At 41.0% G+C, this 18363-nt stretch overlaps 1 protein-coding gene across 2 annotated transcripts in view; it reads right to left on the reverse strand.

Annotated features, from left to right (window-relative positions):
- LAMA1 (laminin subunit alpha 1) overlaps nucleotides 1-18363 on the reverse strand; it is a 166915-nt gene that overhangs the window by 886 nt on the left and 147666 nt on the right. Inside the window, exons 54-62 of one of the 2 annotated variants that reach the window (XM_075826407.1) lie at nucleotides 18052-18203; nucleotides 16158-16346; nucleotides 14161-14350; nucleotides 13649-13764; nucleotides 12954-13143; nucleotides 12053-12211; nucleotides 11567-11720; nucleotides 9056-9189; nucleotides 1991-2213 (exon numbers count right to left, since the gene is read on the reverse strand). In XM_075826407.1, the coding sequence (XP_075682522.1) occupies nucleotides 1991-2213; nucleotides 9056-9189; nucleotides 11567-11720; nucleotides 12053-12211; nucleotides 12954-13143; nucleotides 13649-13764; nucleotides 14161-14350; nucleotides 16158-16346; nucleotides 18052-18203 (1507 nt within the window). Of the gene's footprint in view, nucleotides 1-1990; nucleotides 2214-9055; nucleotides 9190-11566; nucleotides 11721-12052; nucleotides 12212-12953; nucleotides 13144-13648; nucleotides 13765-14160; nucleotides 14351-16157; nucleotides 16347-16756; nucleotides 16946-18051; nucleotides 18204-18363 lie in introns of both variants that reach the window. The other variant, XM_075826408.1, reaches the window with a different exon arrangement.

The following is an 18363-nucleotide window of genomic DNA, read 5'->3' on the forward strand; positions in this document are numbered from 1 at the left end:
CAAAAGTGCCTTCCATGATGCACCTCACCAGTAAAGCCTGCCTCACAGTTTGAGAAACACTGGCCTAGGCAACACCAAGCCTCCATATTACAGAGGATCTCTAGTGTTATTGTTTAAATCAACGGAGCGATATAAACTATTACAGTACATCTACTGAGAACTAGAGTTAGACAGTATATTATAATTCTACAAGAAGAGTTTCGTATAAAGCAATATGTAATAAGATATGAAACAAATTTAGCTCAAAACATCAAATATGATGATCTAAAACACAAAAAACAGTCAAGGGATAGGTAATTCAAGGGATAACAGGTACAGTTGACCCCAAAAAAAAGTTTCCCTGAGACCATTTAATAGGGTTACATCCCGTTCCTAGTCTTATTGAAGAGTTCAAAGTGTATTCTCCCTGATGGTCTCAGGACAAATAATTTACATTCTTTGAAGCCTTGAGCCTGTATTATAGAAAAGAAAATGGCTGCAGAGAATAAAGTACTGTACATAATAACATATTAGGGAATTGCTATGTCTGCACTTCTCTAATGTATTTGTATTTGTTGATGCAAACTTTACAGGTTTTGTTAGAGGGAATTCTTATAGTTGAAACTGCATTCCTAAAGACTGTCCCTACAGTAAAAAAGCTGTACATAAAATATACTATAAATAGTATAAAATGTAATGTCTGAATAAGTTTGATTGTAAATATAAGACAGTAATTCTACCATTAGCCGAAGAGTCATAGATATGCAGATAAATATATAATATCAGTCGCTTTAACACGAGATTTACATCAGCTATGACCGTAGACATTTATCACAAAAAATAACCTAAAATTAACCTTGTTTAAAATGCAGCTCCTGGCAAAGGGAGTTCCATTTAATGAAGCTGACCTTGAGGTGTTATGCCTACCTAGCAGAGTGAGTGGTCGGACTTAATGCCCTGAAAAGAAGCGTCACTAGTGAGTCATTCTTCCTCATGTGTGGCTGCAGCAAAATCCAGATCTAATTCACAGATGTGAGCATTACAAGGCGGGCACAGACTAAATTAGCATGCGACTAAAAAGAACATCAGAAAAGCTACTCCCTGTAAACACAGCAGCTGTGATTATTAATGCTGCAGCACAACTTACTACGTACACCTTTGAAATAGTATTTTTTTGTTTTTGAAGAAAAATGCTTATCATTGTGATTGGTTCAACTTTCTAATTACTTTTTATTAAAAATTATTTTAACTTTTTGAGATACAGCTGCTTTGTATACTGTATAGAGAGCAGATGTATCTAGCACTGAAACCTGTATCTGTCAGGAATGCGGATTTGACGGGTTCAGTGTCAGCGGGTCCTGTGTGTCTCTGATACGCCGGATCGAGCTGATTTCGATCACATCTAAGTTCATAACTTAGATGTGATCGATTACAGGTGGATCCTGCATGTCAGAGACACACAGGACCCGCTTTTAGTCAGTCCCGCGGACCTGGCAATCTCAGGTTTTAGTGCACGATACGCTGCTCTATATACAGTATCCAAAGCAGCTGTATCTCAAAAAGTAAAAATAATTTTTAATTAAAAGTATTTTGAAAGTTGCAACAATCACAATGATAAACATTTAAAACAAAAAACAAAAAACAAAAAAAGAACAATTTCAAAGGTGTGCATAGTCCTTAAATGGGTTTTCATAGAAAAAGTAGGGACTGACTGCCTGGACCCCCACCGATCCTGAGAATGAAGATACTGCACAGCATGGAGCTATCTTGCAGTTCTCTTCATTCTCAGGATCGACTGGGATCTTAGGGGTCTGACTACTACCTATCAGAATGTTATGCATTTCTTAGTGATATGGCACAACATTCAATAATGGGGAACACATTTTAAAATAGAAGAGTGAGTTTGGATGCTGCAAAATTTCTTTAAAGGGACAGAAAATGACTAGTGGCTCATTTATAAATTGGCAATATTATTCCTGTTCAGATTAAATCTATCTAGTAAAGATCTTACCTGGGTAGCCTCCAATGTATACGGGATTGTTGGTGTCGGCAGAGGTTGACTGCACATGAGGACTCTCGACCTGTACCGTGTTCCCATCCACAGTGAGGATGATTTTGTGCTTAACCTTATTGGCCTGAATCCGATGCCATTTTCCATCACATAATGAATCGGAGTCTTCCGGCTTGTAAACTGCTGTTATTCTGCCAGCTCCATTGTTTACATGGAATAAAACCTGTCACACATGAAACATACTTGGAATGAAATTAGCTTCTCACAGAACTAGTTCTAAAAACTGCTCTCTGCTGCTGAGTTTAACAAAAATGTTAATTATTAATATAATGTGACTTACAATATCTCCCATCTTATCTTTGTTTTCTACGTTGATTTCGTAACTAATTTTTTTAACCTACAGTACCTTACCTTATCTCAACATATAATTTAAAATTATTTTCCCACCATACACTTTTATGGCACATTAAAAGAATATGCCATAATGGTGTGATCAATTAAGGTTTGGCTGCTAGAAACCCAACCTATCCTGAGAATAGGGGTAATTAGTCGCCAGTGAAGAGGTCGCATGTGCCTGGTGATTTCTCAATAAAGTAAATTTGGGACATGGATAACAGCCGAAGATGCTCATTGAGCTGTTTCTGTACCTCCTATTCACTTTAATGTAGAGTTACCACACATGTGAGGCCACATCGCTATGGGGGTTGTGGACCAAGGATGAACCATTCTCGGGATTGTGGGAGTTCTATCATTCGGAGCCCAGGAGAACATACTTGTATAGCATAGCTAGTTAATGTGATCAAAGTGTATAGTGAAAGGCGTGGCCTAGCGGCGTATGTGAGAGGAAGCAGGAATCAGAGCTCCCGCTGCCGATACCCTGGAAATCATCCTGAGACTCCACTATACTAACGCGGACATACCTGTGGTGACAGGGGAAAAGACGGTGATCCTCCAGGTTCAATTTTGGAGCTGATTGAGGCTGTTATGACCCGGTCCAGGAAATCTAAGGCGGCAGAGGACGGTGAGCTGGGGCTGCAAGATGGCGCCGACATGTGCTCGTATACAGAGAGCAGGGATGTGAGAGGGGCGGCAGCATCCAGGCTGGAACGCTTTGCCAGGAAGGCCCCTATGAAACCTGAGGCAGCTGGAGGAAGGTCGGATGGAGGGAAGGAGCAGGCTGGCAGCTCAGGCTCGAGATATGAGCCGCTGCGAGCGCAGATGGAGTCAGAGGAGGAGGAGGAAAATGGAGGAGATGCTCCAGGCGGTTCAGGAGGAGGATTGAATGGAGGCATGCAAAACTTAGACAAGTCGGGCCCCACGCTGGCAGATGTTTTTTCGGCGGTAAGCCTGAGTAATACTACGCTGGCTAAGCTTACTTGCCAGGTGGGGGGAATTAAGGAGGATCTGTCTATTATACGCCATGATTTGCAGAAGGTGGCAGAGCGCACGACAGCGGTGGAGGGCCGAGTCAGCAACTTAGAAGATGGTATGCTGCCCATGAGACGGGATGTAAATGCGGTGGCGGAGGATGTAAAGTACCTCTTATCTAAAGCTGATGATTTGGAGAATCGTTTAAGACGAAATAATGTGAGGATGGTGGGAATCCCTGAAAAAGTGGAAGGGTCTAATCCGGATTCCTTTTTTGAAAAATGGCTATTGGAGGTTTTTGGAAAAGAGTCACTGACACCATTATTTGCAGTGGAAAGAGCCCATAGAGTACCCACGCGTCCTGGTCCACCTGGGCGGCCACCGCGACCTGTTCTGGTAAAGCTGCTCCATTATAAAGATAGGGACATAATTCTTCGACAGGCCCGGGAGAGACAAGATATTCGGGTGAACGGTGTGAAGGTGTCTTTTTATCCGGATTTCTCTGCAGAAGTCCAGAAGCGGAGGATGCAATTTTTGGACATAAAAAGGCGGCTGAGGAATCATCGGGTTCCATATTCTATGCTGTATCCTGCAAAGCTTCGGGTGGCGGCATTGGGATCCGTGCAATTCTTTGAAAATCCGAAAGATGCACTCAGATGGCTGGACAGTCATGATGATCGACTGAGGCATGATCGAGAAGAAGCGGCGGCGTGATCAACAGGCGGATGGTTAAAGAAGGGACTCTGCTATGAAAGGAGGAAGATGAGTTACATGAGGGCATAAGGCCTTGTTTTTTATGCAGTTTTATGTTGGTCTAAGGTTAAGCTGCAGTTCATGTGTCATTGATAGTTGGAGGTGAGGAAAGCACTGTCAGTTCAAGGGCAGACTGAGATGTTGGAGTCATTTAAAAATACTAATTGTTTATTGAGGAGGAGGTAGCGGGAAGCTCTTGGTTTTGAGGTTAACATTGTAGGGGGAAAAAGAATGTGTCTTTACAAAGTGAGTGGGAAGCTGTATGGTCGTAGAGGTGAAGTTTTCTTCACCAGCCCGGGCCCTCTTAGGAGGGTATGTTTATGGATAGTTGGGGGGGTTGGGGTGGGGGGAGGGGAAAGGTTTTGGAGGGAAAGGGAGTTTGTAACGCAGTACACTCAGATAGCCACTGGAGGTAATGGGAATAGCCACTGTCAAAAGCGAGAAATGTCCAGATGGGGGGTAGGGTAAATCTGTTGTCCTGGAATGTGAGAGGTATGGGGGAGATAGCTAAAAGGCGGGCTATATTTGATTATTTGAAAGGGAAGGCCGCTGGAGTGATAGGCTTACAGGAAACTCATCTTACTGCTGATACGGTGCAACAGATACATAGGGTATGGATACGGCACAGCTTTCATTCTTTTCATTCTACATACTCGAGAGGAGTTAGTCTCCTAGTCCATAGAGATGTGCCGTTTAGCTGTTTAGATTCCTTTAAAGATAGGGATGGGAGATATGTTGGGGTGCATTGTAAACTGTTTAATTGGGAATGTATACTTGTGGTGATGTATGTGCCTCCCCCGTACTCTGTGATACCAATGAGAGAGGTGTTGGAGAAACTAGCTGGCTGGCCTATGATACCGACCATATTGATGGGAGATTTTAATAACATAATGGATAGAGGGTGGGATAAATTTCCAAATGGGGGGGGGGGGAGAGATGTTTGTCTGACAAGGTTTGGTAAATACATGACGGAAGTTGGGCTCACGGATATTTGGCGGGCAAAGTGGCCATCTACTACGCAATACTCGTGTGTATCATCTACATATGGATCACTGTCCCGAATAGACCTAATGTTTAATAATGGAATAGGGATGGAATGTGTGGAGGGGGTGGAATATTTGCCACGATCGCTGTCTGATCATTCTCCAATGTTGCTAAAGCTCCGAACAGGTTTACAGACGGGGGGGCTGAGAATGCACTGGAGGCTCAACCCATTTTGGATACGCCTGGTGGGGGAGGAGACCATAACTATGAGCTTGAGGGAATACTTCGAATTTAATAAGGGTACGGTTCCTACAGATATTCTGTGGGATGCTATGAAGGCGAATATAAGGGGGGTGTATATAAGGGAGATTACCCACATAAAAAATAAGACAAGGCAAATGGGTCAACATTTGACGGATCGGGTGACAATAACAGAGGTGAGCCACGTTACCAATAACAATGCGGAAACTTTAGCTCAATGGAAGGCGGCTCAAAAATTGCTTAGGGAACATCAGATGGAGCAGGCAGCTAATAAAAGATTGTTTTTGCAACAAAAATACTATGAGGAGGGCGAGATGACGGGCAGATTGTTAGCAAATATCGCACGGCCGGCGCGGGAGAGTGCGTTCATACATCAGTTAAGGACAGCAAGTGGGGCTCTGGTGGAGGAAACAGGAGATATATTAGGTGTGTTGACATCATTTTATAAGGAACTATATCGCACTAACGTGGACTATCCGGAGGATCTTCTGTCAGAATATCTGGCAGAAATGACATGGGTTACTTTGGGAGAGGAAGAGAAGGAGGGGTTGGAGGAATCAATTACTTTAGAGGAAATACAGGAAGCGGTGAGCTCTATGGCGAATGAAAAGGCCCCAGGGGTAGATGGTATACCCACTGAACTGTATAAAACATATGGAGAGACGGTTCTGCCAGAGTTACTGGAGGTGTTCCAGGATGGTTTCGCCAGAGGGCGATTACCGCAGACAATGTATGAAGCTGCTATAGTTGTGATTCCTAAAGATGGGAAAGATCGGACGCAACCTGACTCTTACAGACCGATATCTCTGTTGACCACAGACATAAAAATCTTAGCTAAAGTACTAGCTAATAGGTTGTCGCGGGTAGTGACTACAATAGTAGGGATGGATCAGTCGGGATTTATGCCAGCACGTTCTACAGCAGTCAACTTACGTAGACTTTTCTTAAATTTGCAGACAGATGCTCCGGATATGAGGTGTAGAGCAGTGTTGTCGTTAGATGCCGCCAAGGCGTTTGATAGTGTGGAATGGGGTTACTTATGGGCTGTACTGGAGCGGATTGGCTTTGGACGGAATTTTATTAAATGGGTACAATTATTGTATAAGGAACCGGTGGCCCGGATCAGAGCAAATGGAAGGATGTCGGACTCTTTTAGGTTAGAGAGGGGGACGAGACAGGGGTGCCCACTTTCTCCGTTACTGTTTGCACTAGCGATTGATCCACTAGCAAATATGGTAAGACAACATCCGGGGATAGAAGGGTTTCGTTGTGGAGAGTTGGAGGAGCGTATAGCACTGTACGCGGACGATATACTGCTGTTCTTGGGGGAAATCGATCATTCACTGCCAGTGATAATGACGATATTGGAGAGGTTTGGAAGGTTCTCGGGGTTAAAAATTAATTGGAGTAAGTCGGCGTTGTTACCACTTCAGCCAGTGAATACACCATTGATGATTGGAGGAACTGAAGTGCCGTGTGTACGGAAATTTAAATATCTAGGGATTACGGTATCAGCAAGGGTGCAGGACTTTATCGAGTTGAATGTGATACCATTAATGAATAAATTAACAGATAGGACCAAAGTCTGGCTTGGGTTGCCGCTGTCAGCACTGGGACGAGCAAATCTCATCAAAATGATTCTGATGCCCCAGGTTCTCTATATTATGCACAATGCCCCAGTGTGGTTGCCTAAACACTGGTTCAGGAGAATACATAATTTGTTTAGAGACTTAGTGTGGAAAAGGGGGGTCCCCAGGATAAAAATGGAAAAGCTACAATTACCAGCAGAACAGGGGGGGTTAGCTATTCCAAATGCGTGGATATACTATCTAGCAGCCCAAATACAACACTTTAAAGGATGGAAGAATAGGGAGGAGTGGAACTCTAGTGGGAAACTGGTATACTATCTTGGTCAAAGAACGAATTTATTAGAGGCCATGGAGTCGCATAAATTACGGAGAGAGGCGAGAGGGAAACCGACTCTGCTATTATTACATAAAGTTTGGTGGGAAAGTAAGAAGATATTGGGGATTACAGGATGCTCTAACTATACGCCTCTATGGGATAATCCATATCTATGGGAGTTTAATATTTTGGAAGGATTTCAAGGTTGGGAACAAGCAGGGATCAGATATGTGCACCAGGTATATGAAGGAGGTACACTTAAGCTTTTTGCGCAGCTACAGGAAGAGTTTGGACTCTCACATAGACGGTTCTACCAATATCTTCAGCTCAGGCATGCGATGCAAACACAAGAGAGGGTGATGGATTTGAGTTGCTCCACTATGGGAGGGGTGGAACGGGTGCTGGAGGCCCAGGACACTAAGGGGCTTATTTCGGTGTTATATAGTATGCTACTTACCAAATTCTTAGGAGATCCGTTGTTGGAGACTAGACGTAAATGGGAAGAGGATGTAGGGACGATAGCGGATGAAGAATGGGAGGAATTAATCGGATCGCCCAAAATAATCTCTATTAGTGTAGCACACAGGAGGTCGCAACTCTTTTTGCTGCATAGGGTGTATAGGACACCTAAGGTGATGTGGCAAATGCGAATTAGAACAACAAAAGAGTGTCCCAGATGTATGTTTGATGGAGCAGATATAAAACATATGTTTTGGAGTTGCCCGAGGCTGAATGTATATTGGAAAGCAGTGAAGGGAATGGTAGCTAGAGTATATGGTAGAGATTTCCCACTGGAACCTAAGATCTTTTTACTGGGTTGTATGGGGGAGGAAGGAGGAGATGGGGTAGAATTACTGGCTATAATAAAGGTTCTGTACCATGCTAGGAAATTAATTGCAAAATATTGGCTGCAGGCGGACCCTCCGGAGGTGGCTGAGCTAGTTGGATATGTTAATCACACGGTCTCACTGGAACACCGAATATATCTAAAGAGAGGGGCAATTTATAAATATGAGAAACAATGGAGTAAATGGGTGAACACCTATAGTAATGCGGCACATTAGATGAGATTTAAAGGTGGACTGGCGCATATATATGTTTAAGGTATGGTGGGATCACGGGCTGGCATACAGGAAGGAGGGAAGAGGTGGAGAGACTTGGCGAGTCAAGGAATAGAGAAGGTACTGCGAAGGGGGGGAGTTCGGGTGTTGGGGATGGGGAAAGGGATGTATGTACTGATACAACTAATGACGATGAAATGCAAAGTGTAATGTAAATTACAGGAATTTTGTTCTAAGCACAAGATGTTATGCTGTTACTTTGCTTTTTCTCCTGTGGGCTGATTTCTTTGTACTGTATCAGAAATGAAAAGGATGTATAATTCATGTTGTATTTTCAATAAAAACTTGTCTGATTTAAAAAAAAAAGTGTATAGTGAAAAAAACAAAAACATTTATACAATATGTTGGGACAAGGTAAATGATGGAAGAATCTGAGATTTCATTAAGTAGAATAAATCATCACCAATGATCTTAAAGGGGTTGTCCATGATCAGAAAAACATGGCTGCTTTCTTCCAAAACCAGCGCCGCACTTGTCCGTGAGTTGTGTTTAGTATTGCAGAGCTGCAATACCACACATAATCTGTAGACAGGTGTAGCACTGTTTTTCTGATCATTGACAACATCTTTAAGGAACCGCTACTCGTTCTTTATGTTTTTGCTTCCACCATACATATAAGTAGAAAATATTACAATCATTTTTAAATTAAAGTATAAAGAAGATGTGCACTTACCCTGCCATTTACAATTTCCAGACCAATTGCATCAACCTTAGCACTACTGATTCCCAGAAGAACTCCATTCAGTGAAGTAGTACGGAATTCTAGTGATATGTCCACATCTGATCTCACTTTGTAACCTTCTTTCACTATACAAAAAGTGCAATAAAAGACATTTATATCATGATCTACCATATAAAGAGATACACATGCACTTTAATAAGTCTTAGGCCTCATGCACACGACCGTAGCCATGTGCACGGCCGTGATTTTCGGGTCGGCCGGCCTTGTAGTGTCACCCGCGAGCCGCCCGTAAATTGCGGGCCGTGCACATGGCCGCATCCATTATTTCCTATGAGCCTGGACCGCAGAACACGGTCGTAATAAGACATGTCCATTCTTTCTGCGGCTCCTGGGCCATACACAGACCGTGGAAACCACGGTCGTGTGCATGGCCCCATAGGAATAAATGGGGCCGCAATTCAACCATGGATTTTCGGGGGAAGTGCGGCCGCAAAAGCACGTTCGTGTGCATGGGGCCTTACTCACATGAACTATATTAAACCTAAGGCCATGTGCACGGCCGTAATTTCCGGGTCGGCCGGCAGCGGAGTGTATAGTTTAATATACACTGTTTAATATAGTTCATGTGAGTAAGGCCCCATGCACACGAACGTGCTTTTGCGACCGCACTTCCCCCGAAAATCCATGTTTGAATTGCGGCCCCATTCATTCCTATGGGGCCATGCACACGACCGTGGTTTCCACGGTCTGTAGATAGCCCAGGAGCGCGGAAATAATGGACGTGGCCATGTGCACGGTCCGCGTTTTGCGGGCGGCAGCAGGTGACACCCAGCTGCCGGCCGACCCGAAAATCACGGCCGTGGACACAGCTACGGTTGTGTGCATGAGGCCTAAGGTCTCTGCACACTTAAGGGTGGAAAATGGTCATGAAGATGTTAAATTGAACAAATGCAGAATTTTTGACAGATTAAATAACATTATTACTTGTTGGTTGTAATTCCATGTGGAACAAGTAAAAATGTGTCAGTTGATGCCTTACTGACTCCCTTATCAATGCAAACGCTATCATTCTGTGCTGGTAGAAAACCAGGAATTGCCTTACTTGTAATGTTTTAAAGAAGTTTTGTGGGACTTAAGGTCCTCTTACACGGCCGGACGTGAGCCATGTAAAAAAGCGCTGATCAACGAGACAGCTCGTTGATCGTTGTTGTTTGCTCCTTTTACAAGGAGCTAGAATGGAGACGACTGCTCGTTACTACAATCGCTTGCACCCATGCATTTCTGTCATGTCGGCAGCACATCTCCCTGTTTACACAGGGTGATGTGCTGCCGACAACGATAATATTTTCAGCATTTAAAACAATACAATCAGCCGATCAACGAGCGTTGCCCTGTTCTGTGAATGCTCCTTTGCCCGATAAATGGCCAGTGTAAAAGGGCCCTTAAACTTTAATTGGCTATCCTTAGGTTAGGCTATCAATGTTAGATTAGTGGGGCCATTGTTTACACAGACACAACAGCTGGTCTATATTAGCGGGTGTGTCTGGTTCTGCAGCTATCTCTCACTCACTCTGCGACAGATTCCAACACGGTAATGGGTGCAAGCAGGTAATCCAGATTTGTGGATTATAAAACATAAACGAAAGAAATCCCACAGCACTCCGATGGTTCCAAAAAGTATGTGACTTATTCAGTCACAGCTGCAACGTTTCCATCCTGCTATAGGACCTTTTTCAAGCATGCATGAAAAAGGTCCTATAGCAGGACGGAAACATTGCAGCTGTCGACTGAATAGATCACATACTTTTTGGAACCATCGGAGTGCTGTGGGATTTCTTTCGTTTATATATATATATATATATATATATATATATATATATATATATAACAGTAAATAGGCAGCACTCACACAGGCTTATAGTGAAAAAGCTTGAGGAAGGCTCAGGTTGTGTGAGCCAAAACGTCGCACTTTTGGGGTCAATAAAGCACCCTCTTTTTTCACTATAAGCCTTTGTGAGTGCTGCCTATTTACTGCTTTTTGTCCAGAGGGACAGTGGTCAGCTCCGTAAGGCTTGCACCCCCTTTCATTTGAGTCTATATATATATATATATATATATATATATACTGTACCCCAGGTCTTCTGAAGCTTTCTCTATCGGGGCTCACCAGCCAGAACATAGTGCAGCCTTATCCTGGTCAAAATCTATGCCAAATTCTTTCGTTTATCTCAATTTATTTTTCTCATCTCTTAAACCCAGCATAATATTAGCATAAGCACAAAAGGAGTCTATTACATTGCGGCAGCCAGAGAAAGGCTTGTGTAACATATGATCGCTTCTGTGAAAACTGGCTCCCCAGCTGCGCTTCTTTGTCTATTTGAGGACGCCTCAACAGTGATGCCTGCCTAACAGTTTGGGATGCACTGCTGTAACCAGAGCAATGTTACATATCCACACTTTTACACATTAATCTAACAGTCAATAGATTTAAGTAATAATTACCTAAAGCAGCAAAACCAGATCCATCAAAGTAAGTCCCCGGTTGCGCAGAAGCATAACATTTATTGACTGCATGTATGGAAATGGCTCCATTCTTATCCGGTTGTTTGCTATTAATGGTGACATTGCTAATGCATGCTGGGATGCTGTGTGTCACCTAAGAGAGGATAAACTCTGTTTGTTTCATTATCTCAGTAATTTATGAAATAAGAATGGAAGATGGTACAATAAAGTATTGTCATGACTAGGATTTGGAACAAGTTAGTGGTTTAATGTATTTATGAGAACAAATGGTAATACAAATTTGGTTAAATCAAAAGTAATGACATTTTAGATATAAGAACCAGTATTATCTACCATTATTAGGGATACTGCAATGTAAATTCTTGTCCTTAGATTTCAATTAGGGCTCTGTAGTCCCCCAGTGGTGATACAGGGAACCCCTTCTATCATAAATGATCAGAAATAATGACGAAAAGCCTTCCTTACATTTCCAATGTTCTTAGCTGTGTAACTTGGTGGCAGTCCGCCCAGGTACAGTTTCCCTTCCACATCCAGAGTGTTGCTCTCCCCAGGATTGCTGACTGAAGCAGATTCCTGACCATCAACAGTAATGGTACTTTTTCTTTTAATGTATTCAGTTGTTATCTATGCAAAAATGAGATCACAGAAAATTGAAGTATCCTGGAGAAAATGTTTATTTTTTTAAAGAAAATAGTCAGATATATATAAAAAAAGATCTGCTTAGATACTAAATATGTACACCAGGTACTTACTGACTGCTGATTGGCTGCTTACTTTCAATGCAAATGTGCTAATTTGGTTAAATGTAAATGATACATTATATCTCATTACAATAAAAATATACTGTACATGGCACAATTGCTCCAGTTTATTCAGCAGAAATACAGCTCTCTAGATAAACACTACAGTTCTGTACTGTTACTTACAGTTTACACCTTCTCTTGGCTATTTTCCTATGCTCCTAAACCTTCCTTCAAAATCAAGCTGTTAACCCAAAGGCAAACACAATTTGCCTTGCAACTATATACATACATCTTTTCATTATTTTTTTTATTATTATGCTGTTACTGCTTGATACTCAAATATCTTTTTTATTTCCCTTTAAACACAGCGGTTTTGCTCATGCGGGTGATATTGTATTGATCTACAAATCTAGCAATGAGGTAATGAGATGAACCAAACATAAGTGCCACTACTTAATGCAATATAAACTACCCATTAACTTTAATAGCAACAGTTTAAAGGAAACCACAGTTGTAGAAACTAAATTTTGAAATAGATGAGCACAAATTATCTAGTAAGACCTATTAATGTTCAGGCATTAATACCTCAGGCATACAACATATTCAGTTTTATTTTTACATACTGTGTGCCATTTCCCATCATTGATAACAGCAGAATGGATTGTCTCAGTACGTCCTTTTCCCATATCGAATAAGAAATTCAGTCTCCCTTCGTGAAGCTGAAGAGCAGCATAGTCAACCTGGTTTTGGTGAGCCATGTAGTAGATGAGACCACTGGTGGCAAATGTCCTCAGAGACAGCTGAACAGACAGTCTGCAAGAAAAGTGAAATTGACCTTGATTTTATTCCAAAACTATTCATACGTTATGTGAGATATTATCTAGTCAGAACAAATCAAACTTTGGCAGATCTATGTATTAAACGGCACCATTTCTTTATTATCATCAAGAATCCTTAACACGTATCTTTATGTCCACATGCCTACATACAAATTTGACCTCTTAAAAAAATTAGTGTAACTTGACAGGGACCAGAGCTTGTTCGCCCACACCATTCCTGTCCCCTGTAAAAAAAAATAATCTTACGTTTATTTGTGGCAACTGTGGAGCCAGTCCTGGCAGCTTAACACCACCCAGAAGGAAGCGTATCCTAAGCTTGGCCCTCCTCTGTACGGGCCCAACAGAAGCCACAGTGGCTGCATTTATGGTACGTACAACTTTGCTTCTGTTATCAACAGAACTGTTAATTGTTAATGTGTTACATTACATGTAATTACTTGTTACTAATGACATAATACAGTATATTCCATTGTACCGACCTTCTTCTGATAGTTGATTGATCAAATGGCAAAATGATATGGCTTCCTCTGGTAAGACCAAACTGGTGGGCATCTGGAACATAAGCTGGTAGTACATCCTGTGAACACTGTATTGGCTATATTAACAAGAAATACAAAACATTAATAGTAATAATAACCTAATGTTATACAGCTACAAAACATTCTAAAGTAATCTGGACAACATGGCAGGTTCTCCGTGTAAATCATAGGAAGTTAGATCCTGAACTACTGTTGCAAAATTTTAACATAAATTTTTGGTTAAATCCTTAAAAGTTGATTCTAAAACTGATTTACATAACTCATGTTTTACTAAACGGAACTATATTTGCAATAACTAAATACTATATTTACAAACAAAGCAAACATCTTCGTATCACTGTTATGTAACGTATCACATTATGTAATGGTAACCTGTAAATTCTGGATTTATTATATATTTATTGATATAAATAAACCAGTCTATTTAATCTGAAACATAGTCCATTGCTTACTTTTGTGACATGTGACCTCTGTACCAAAGTGGTTATTTGAGGTTTTATTTCTGTTACAGGTCCAGCTGGTAATGGAGTTGGTGGCAGATCTTGCTCGTCATTGTTGACACTGGGCTTAGGCTTCTCTGTTAACATGCAACTGTCCATCTGAACATTTTCATACTTTATGACAGTGGTGAAATCCATTTGCCTAATTAATATTAAAGCAGAGACAATCATTATTTCTATATTATTGTACAATGAGCATTTTGGTGAACCCACACTTACATACATTGCTCAAAAAATTTAAGGGATCACTTAAATCACACATCTGATCTCGATGAACAAAAGATTTATGTTGAAAATCTTTGCTTATGTAAATTCTACAATTCATTGAGAACAAAATAACGTATCAACGGTCAATGGAAACCAAAATCATGAACCAATTGAGGGCTGGATTCCAAACCCCCCCTGAAAATCAAAGTAAAACATTAAAATCACAGGCAGATACAATTTGTGTGAATTTCACCATGTGATCTCATAATGTATGTGTCTTAGTAGTGTGTATGACCCACACATGCCTGTATGCACTCCCGAAAACATCTGGGAATGCTCGTGATAGTACGGCTCGATCAGGGCATCAGTGAGCTCCTGGAAAGTCTCTGGTGTTACTTGGCTGCGCCGGATACAATGGTTCATAATGTCCCAGAGGTTCTCAATCGGATTCAGGTCTCGAGAATGTCAGGGCCAGTCAATGACATTATTGCCTTCGTCATCCATGAACTGGCTACACACTCGGGCCACATGAGGCAAGGCATTGTCCTGTACCAGGAGAAACCCAGGGCCCACTGTACCAGCATAAGGACTGACAATCACGGTACCTAACAGCAGTCAGGGTACCATTAACTGTCACATGGGGTTTGTGCGACCCTCCAAGGATGTTTTCCCAGAACATCCCTGACCCACTGCCCAACCAGTCATGCTGGATGATGTTCCAAGCAGCATAACATACACCATAGCATCTCCAGACTCTTTCACGTCTGTTACATGTGCTCAGTGTGAACCCACTCTGACTTGTGAATGGAACGTGCCACCAATGGTGGACCGCCCTTTTTTGGTATTCTCTGGCGAATGCCAAACGAGCTGCATGGTGCTGTGGTGCTGGGCAGCGAGCAGAAGTCCCACTACAGAATGTTGGGCCATTATGCCTTCCACATGGAGTCTGTTTCTGACAGTTTGGTCAAAAACATTCACCCCAGTAGCCACTGGAATTAATTTTGTAGGAGTCTGGCAGTGCTTCTCCTGTTCCTCCTTGCACGAAGAAGCAGATACCAGTCCTGCTAATGGTTTGATGCCATTCTACGGCCCTGTCCTGCTCCCCTCGTGTAATGGCCTGTGCCCTAGTATCTGCCCCATGGTCTTAAGACTGTGCTGGGACACACAGCAAACCTTCTTACAACGGCACATATAGATGTGACATCCTGGAGAAGCTGGACTTCTTGTGCAACCTGAATGGGCTGCAGATACCGCCTAATGCTACCAGTAGTGACAAGGTTACTAAATGAAACTAGAAAAAAAAAATGTTACGAAGGATAAGAAGAGAGGAATTGTCTGTGTTCACCACCTGAAAAACCATTCAATTTTTGGGGTATGTCTTACTCTGCACCTGTGGTCATTTTCATTTGCAGCAAAGCAGGTGACATTGATTAACATTCACTTATGTTTCCTAAGTGGACAGATTAAATCCCTGAAGTTTAACTGACTTGGGGTTATACTGTTATGCAAGTTTTCCCTGAGCAGTGTATATATCCCTATATCTATCTATCTATCTATCTATCTATCTATCTATCTATCTATCTATCTATCTATCTATCTATCTATCTATCTACACACACACATATATATATATATATATATATATATATATATATATATATATATATATATATATATATATATATATATATATATAAAGTAGTTTATTGTTTTTATGAACTTTCATCTGATTGTGAACTTACTCCATATTTAAAATGAAATTCTGGATACATCCGTAGAATGACTGGCTTGTTTTGAGCATTGTAGAAGCCATTTTTGCAGGAACTCCACCAATGAAAAAGCTGGATGTTTTTATGTGAACTAATTCAACAGATGGACCATTTAGTCTGACTTCAGCTGGTTTTCCTTCATCAACTTGTACACTTACCATCCTGAAAAACCATTCAATTTTTGGGGTATGTCTTACTCTGCACCTGTGGTCACTTTCATTTGCAGCAAAGCAGGTAACATTGATTAACATTCACTTATGTTTCCTAAGTGGACAGATTAAATCCCTGAAGTTTAACTGACTTGGGGTTATACTGTTATGCAAGTTTTCCCTGAGCAGTGTATATATCCCTATATCTATCTATCTATCTATCTATCTATCTATCTATCTATCTATCTATCTATCTATCTATCTATCTATCTATCTATCTATCTATCTATCTATCTATCTATCTATCTATCTATCTATCTATCTATCTATCTATCTACACACACACATATATATATATATATATATATATATATATTAAGTAGTTTATTGTTTTTATGAACTTTCATCTGATTGTGAACTTACTCCATATTTAAAATGAAATTCTGGATACATCCGTAGAATGACTGGCTTGTTTTGAGCATTGTAGAAGCCATTTTTGCAGGAACTCCACCAATGAAAAAGCTGGATGTTTTTATGTGAACTAATTCAACAGATGGACCATTTAGTTTGACTTCAGCTGGTTTTCCTTCATCAACTTGTACACTTACCATCCTGAAAAACAGAAGTCACAAAGTGGCAAAAAAAATATCACTTGTGTTCAAACTGGTTAAGGACATGGAATAAAATGTAAATTCATGTCATCTCAAATTGTGCAAAACAAGCTAATGCAGGAAGAATGCTTGAGCAGTTATATTAATAATCAAAATGCTTGAATTGTATTCCCAGTGGTGAGGCCATACTGTCTTCTATCAGAAAAATGGCTACAAGAAAAAAAGTGGCCTGTCACATAGGAGAACTAGTGGACATTTTACACAAAAGATGTTGCCCATAGAGGAGCTGGTGAATGTGGTGTCTGGCACATAAGAGAGCTGGAGAAGCAGGAGTATGGTACATAGGACAGCTTGAGAAGGAGTGGTTTCGAACATAGAAAAGTTGGAGACGGAGGGGCCTGGCACATAGGAAAGCTGGAGTAGGCGTGGCTTGGCACATACAGTAGGAGGCCTCGAGAACTGGTGATATTGGAGAAAAGCCGCCTTAGGAGTTACCTAATTACTATGTATTAACATACCAAGGGACATTACAGATATTTCGCTAATGATCCCTATGCCCAGACCAGTAACTATAACTAACTATAAGGGGGAGTCTACTACATCTAAAGAAAAGAAGTTGTCACCATCGACATTTATTGTAAGAGCAGTAAGTCTAGGGCCATCTCTTCCACAGAGTTAGTTAAATGATTATATAAAAGTATTTGCTGCCTTTCTTGAATGACAGGGGGTTACAAATTATGTGTATTATATTTCCTATATGGTTAAATGATCCAGGGCTTTCCACCGACAATAATGATTTTTCATCCTAATTTAAGGACAACAGACAACTTTGCCATAGAGGTATATGAATATGGCTTACGCTGGAGCAACACTATATGAAAATAGATTGAACTAGAAGAACTTGTACCTCTTTTGAACCATGCTGAAGAAATAGCTATGTAACTCGGGTAAATAAGTGGTCTGGCAAACAATACAGTTAGTGAAGGAAAGTTGCGGTACATAGAAGAGCTAGGGGAGTATCTGCCATATAGGATAACTGAGAAAGGACTATTCTGACAAATAGTTGGAGAAGGAAGGGTTGATAAGCTTAGAAATTAAATCACATACCTCTTGTTACGAAGAAGAATAAGAGAATGTTCTTGACCATCACTATATGTTCCAGTTGGGGATTTGACCACCACTTTCCTTGTGCTAGCTCCATCCATAGGATTGATATGTAATTCAATGTGACCATTTACAAGCATCATAGCAAAGAATGGCTACAAAACAAAAATAAATAATCAACTGTTAATAGGACGAGGTCCTAACATTTACCTTTAGTTGTTCTTTGTCTTCTGAAAGAATATTTCTGTCATGGCATGGACTAATATTATTTTTAGAGCCCTATGCATTGCATATCAAGACAGTATTGAAAGTAGA

Source organism: Rhinoderma darwinii, chromosome 5 (genome assembly GCF_050947455.1).
Source record: "Rhinoderma darwinii isolate aRhiDar2 chromosome 5, aRhiDar2.hap1, whole genome shotgun sequence".
NCBI lineage: Eukaryota > Metazoa > Chordata > Amphibia > Anura > Rhinodermatidae > Rhinoderma > Rhinoderma darwinii.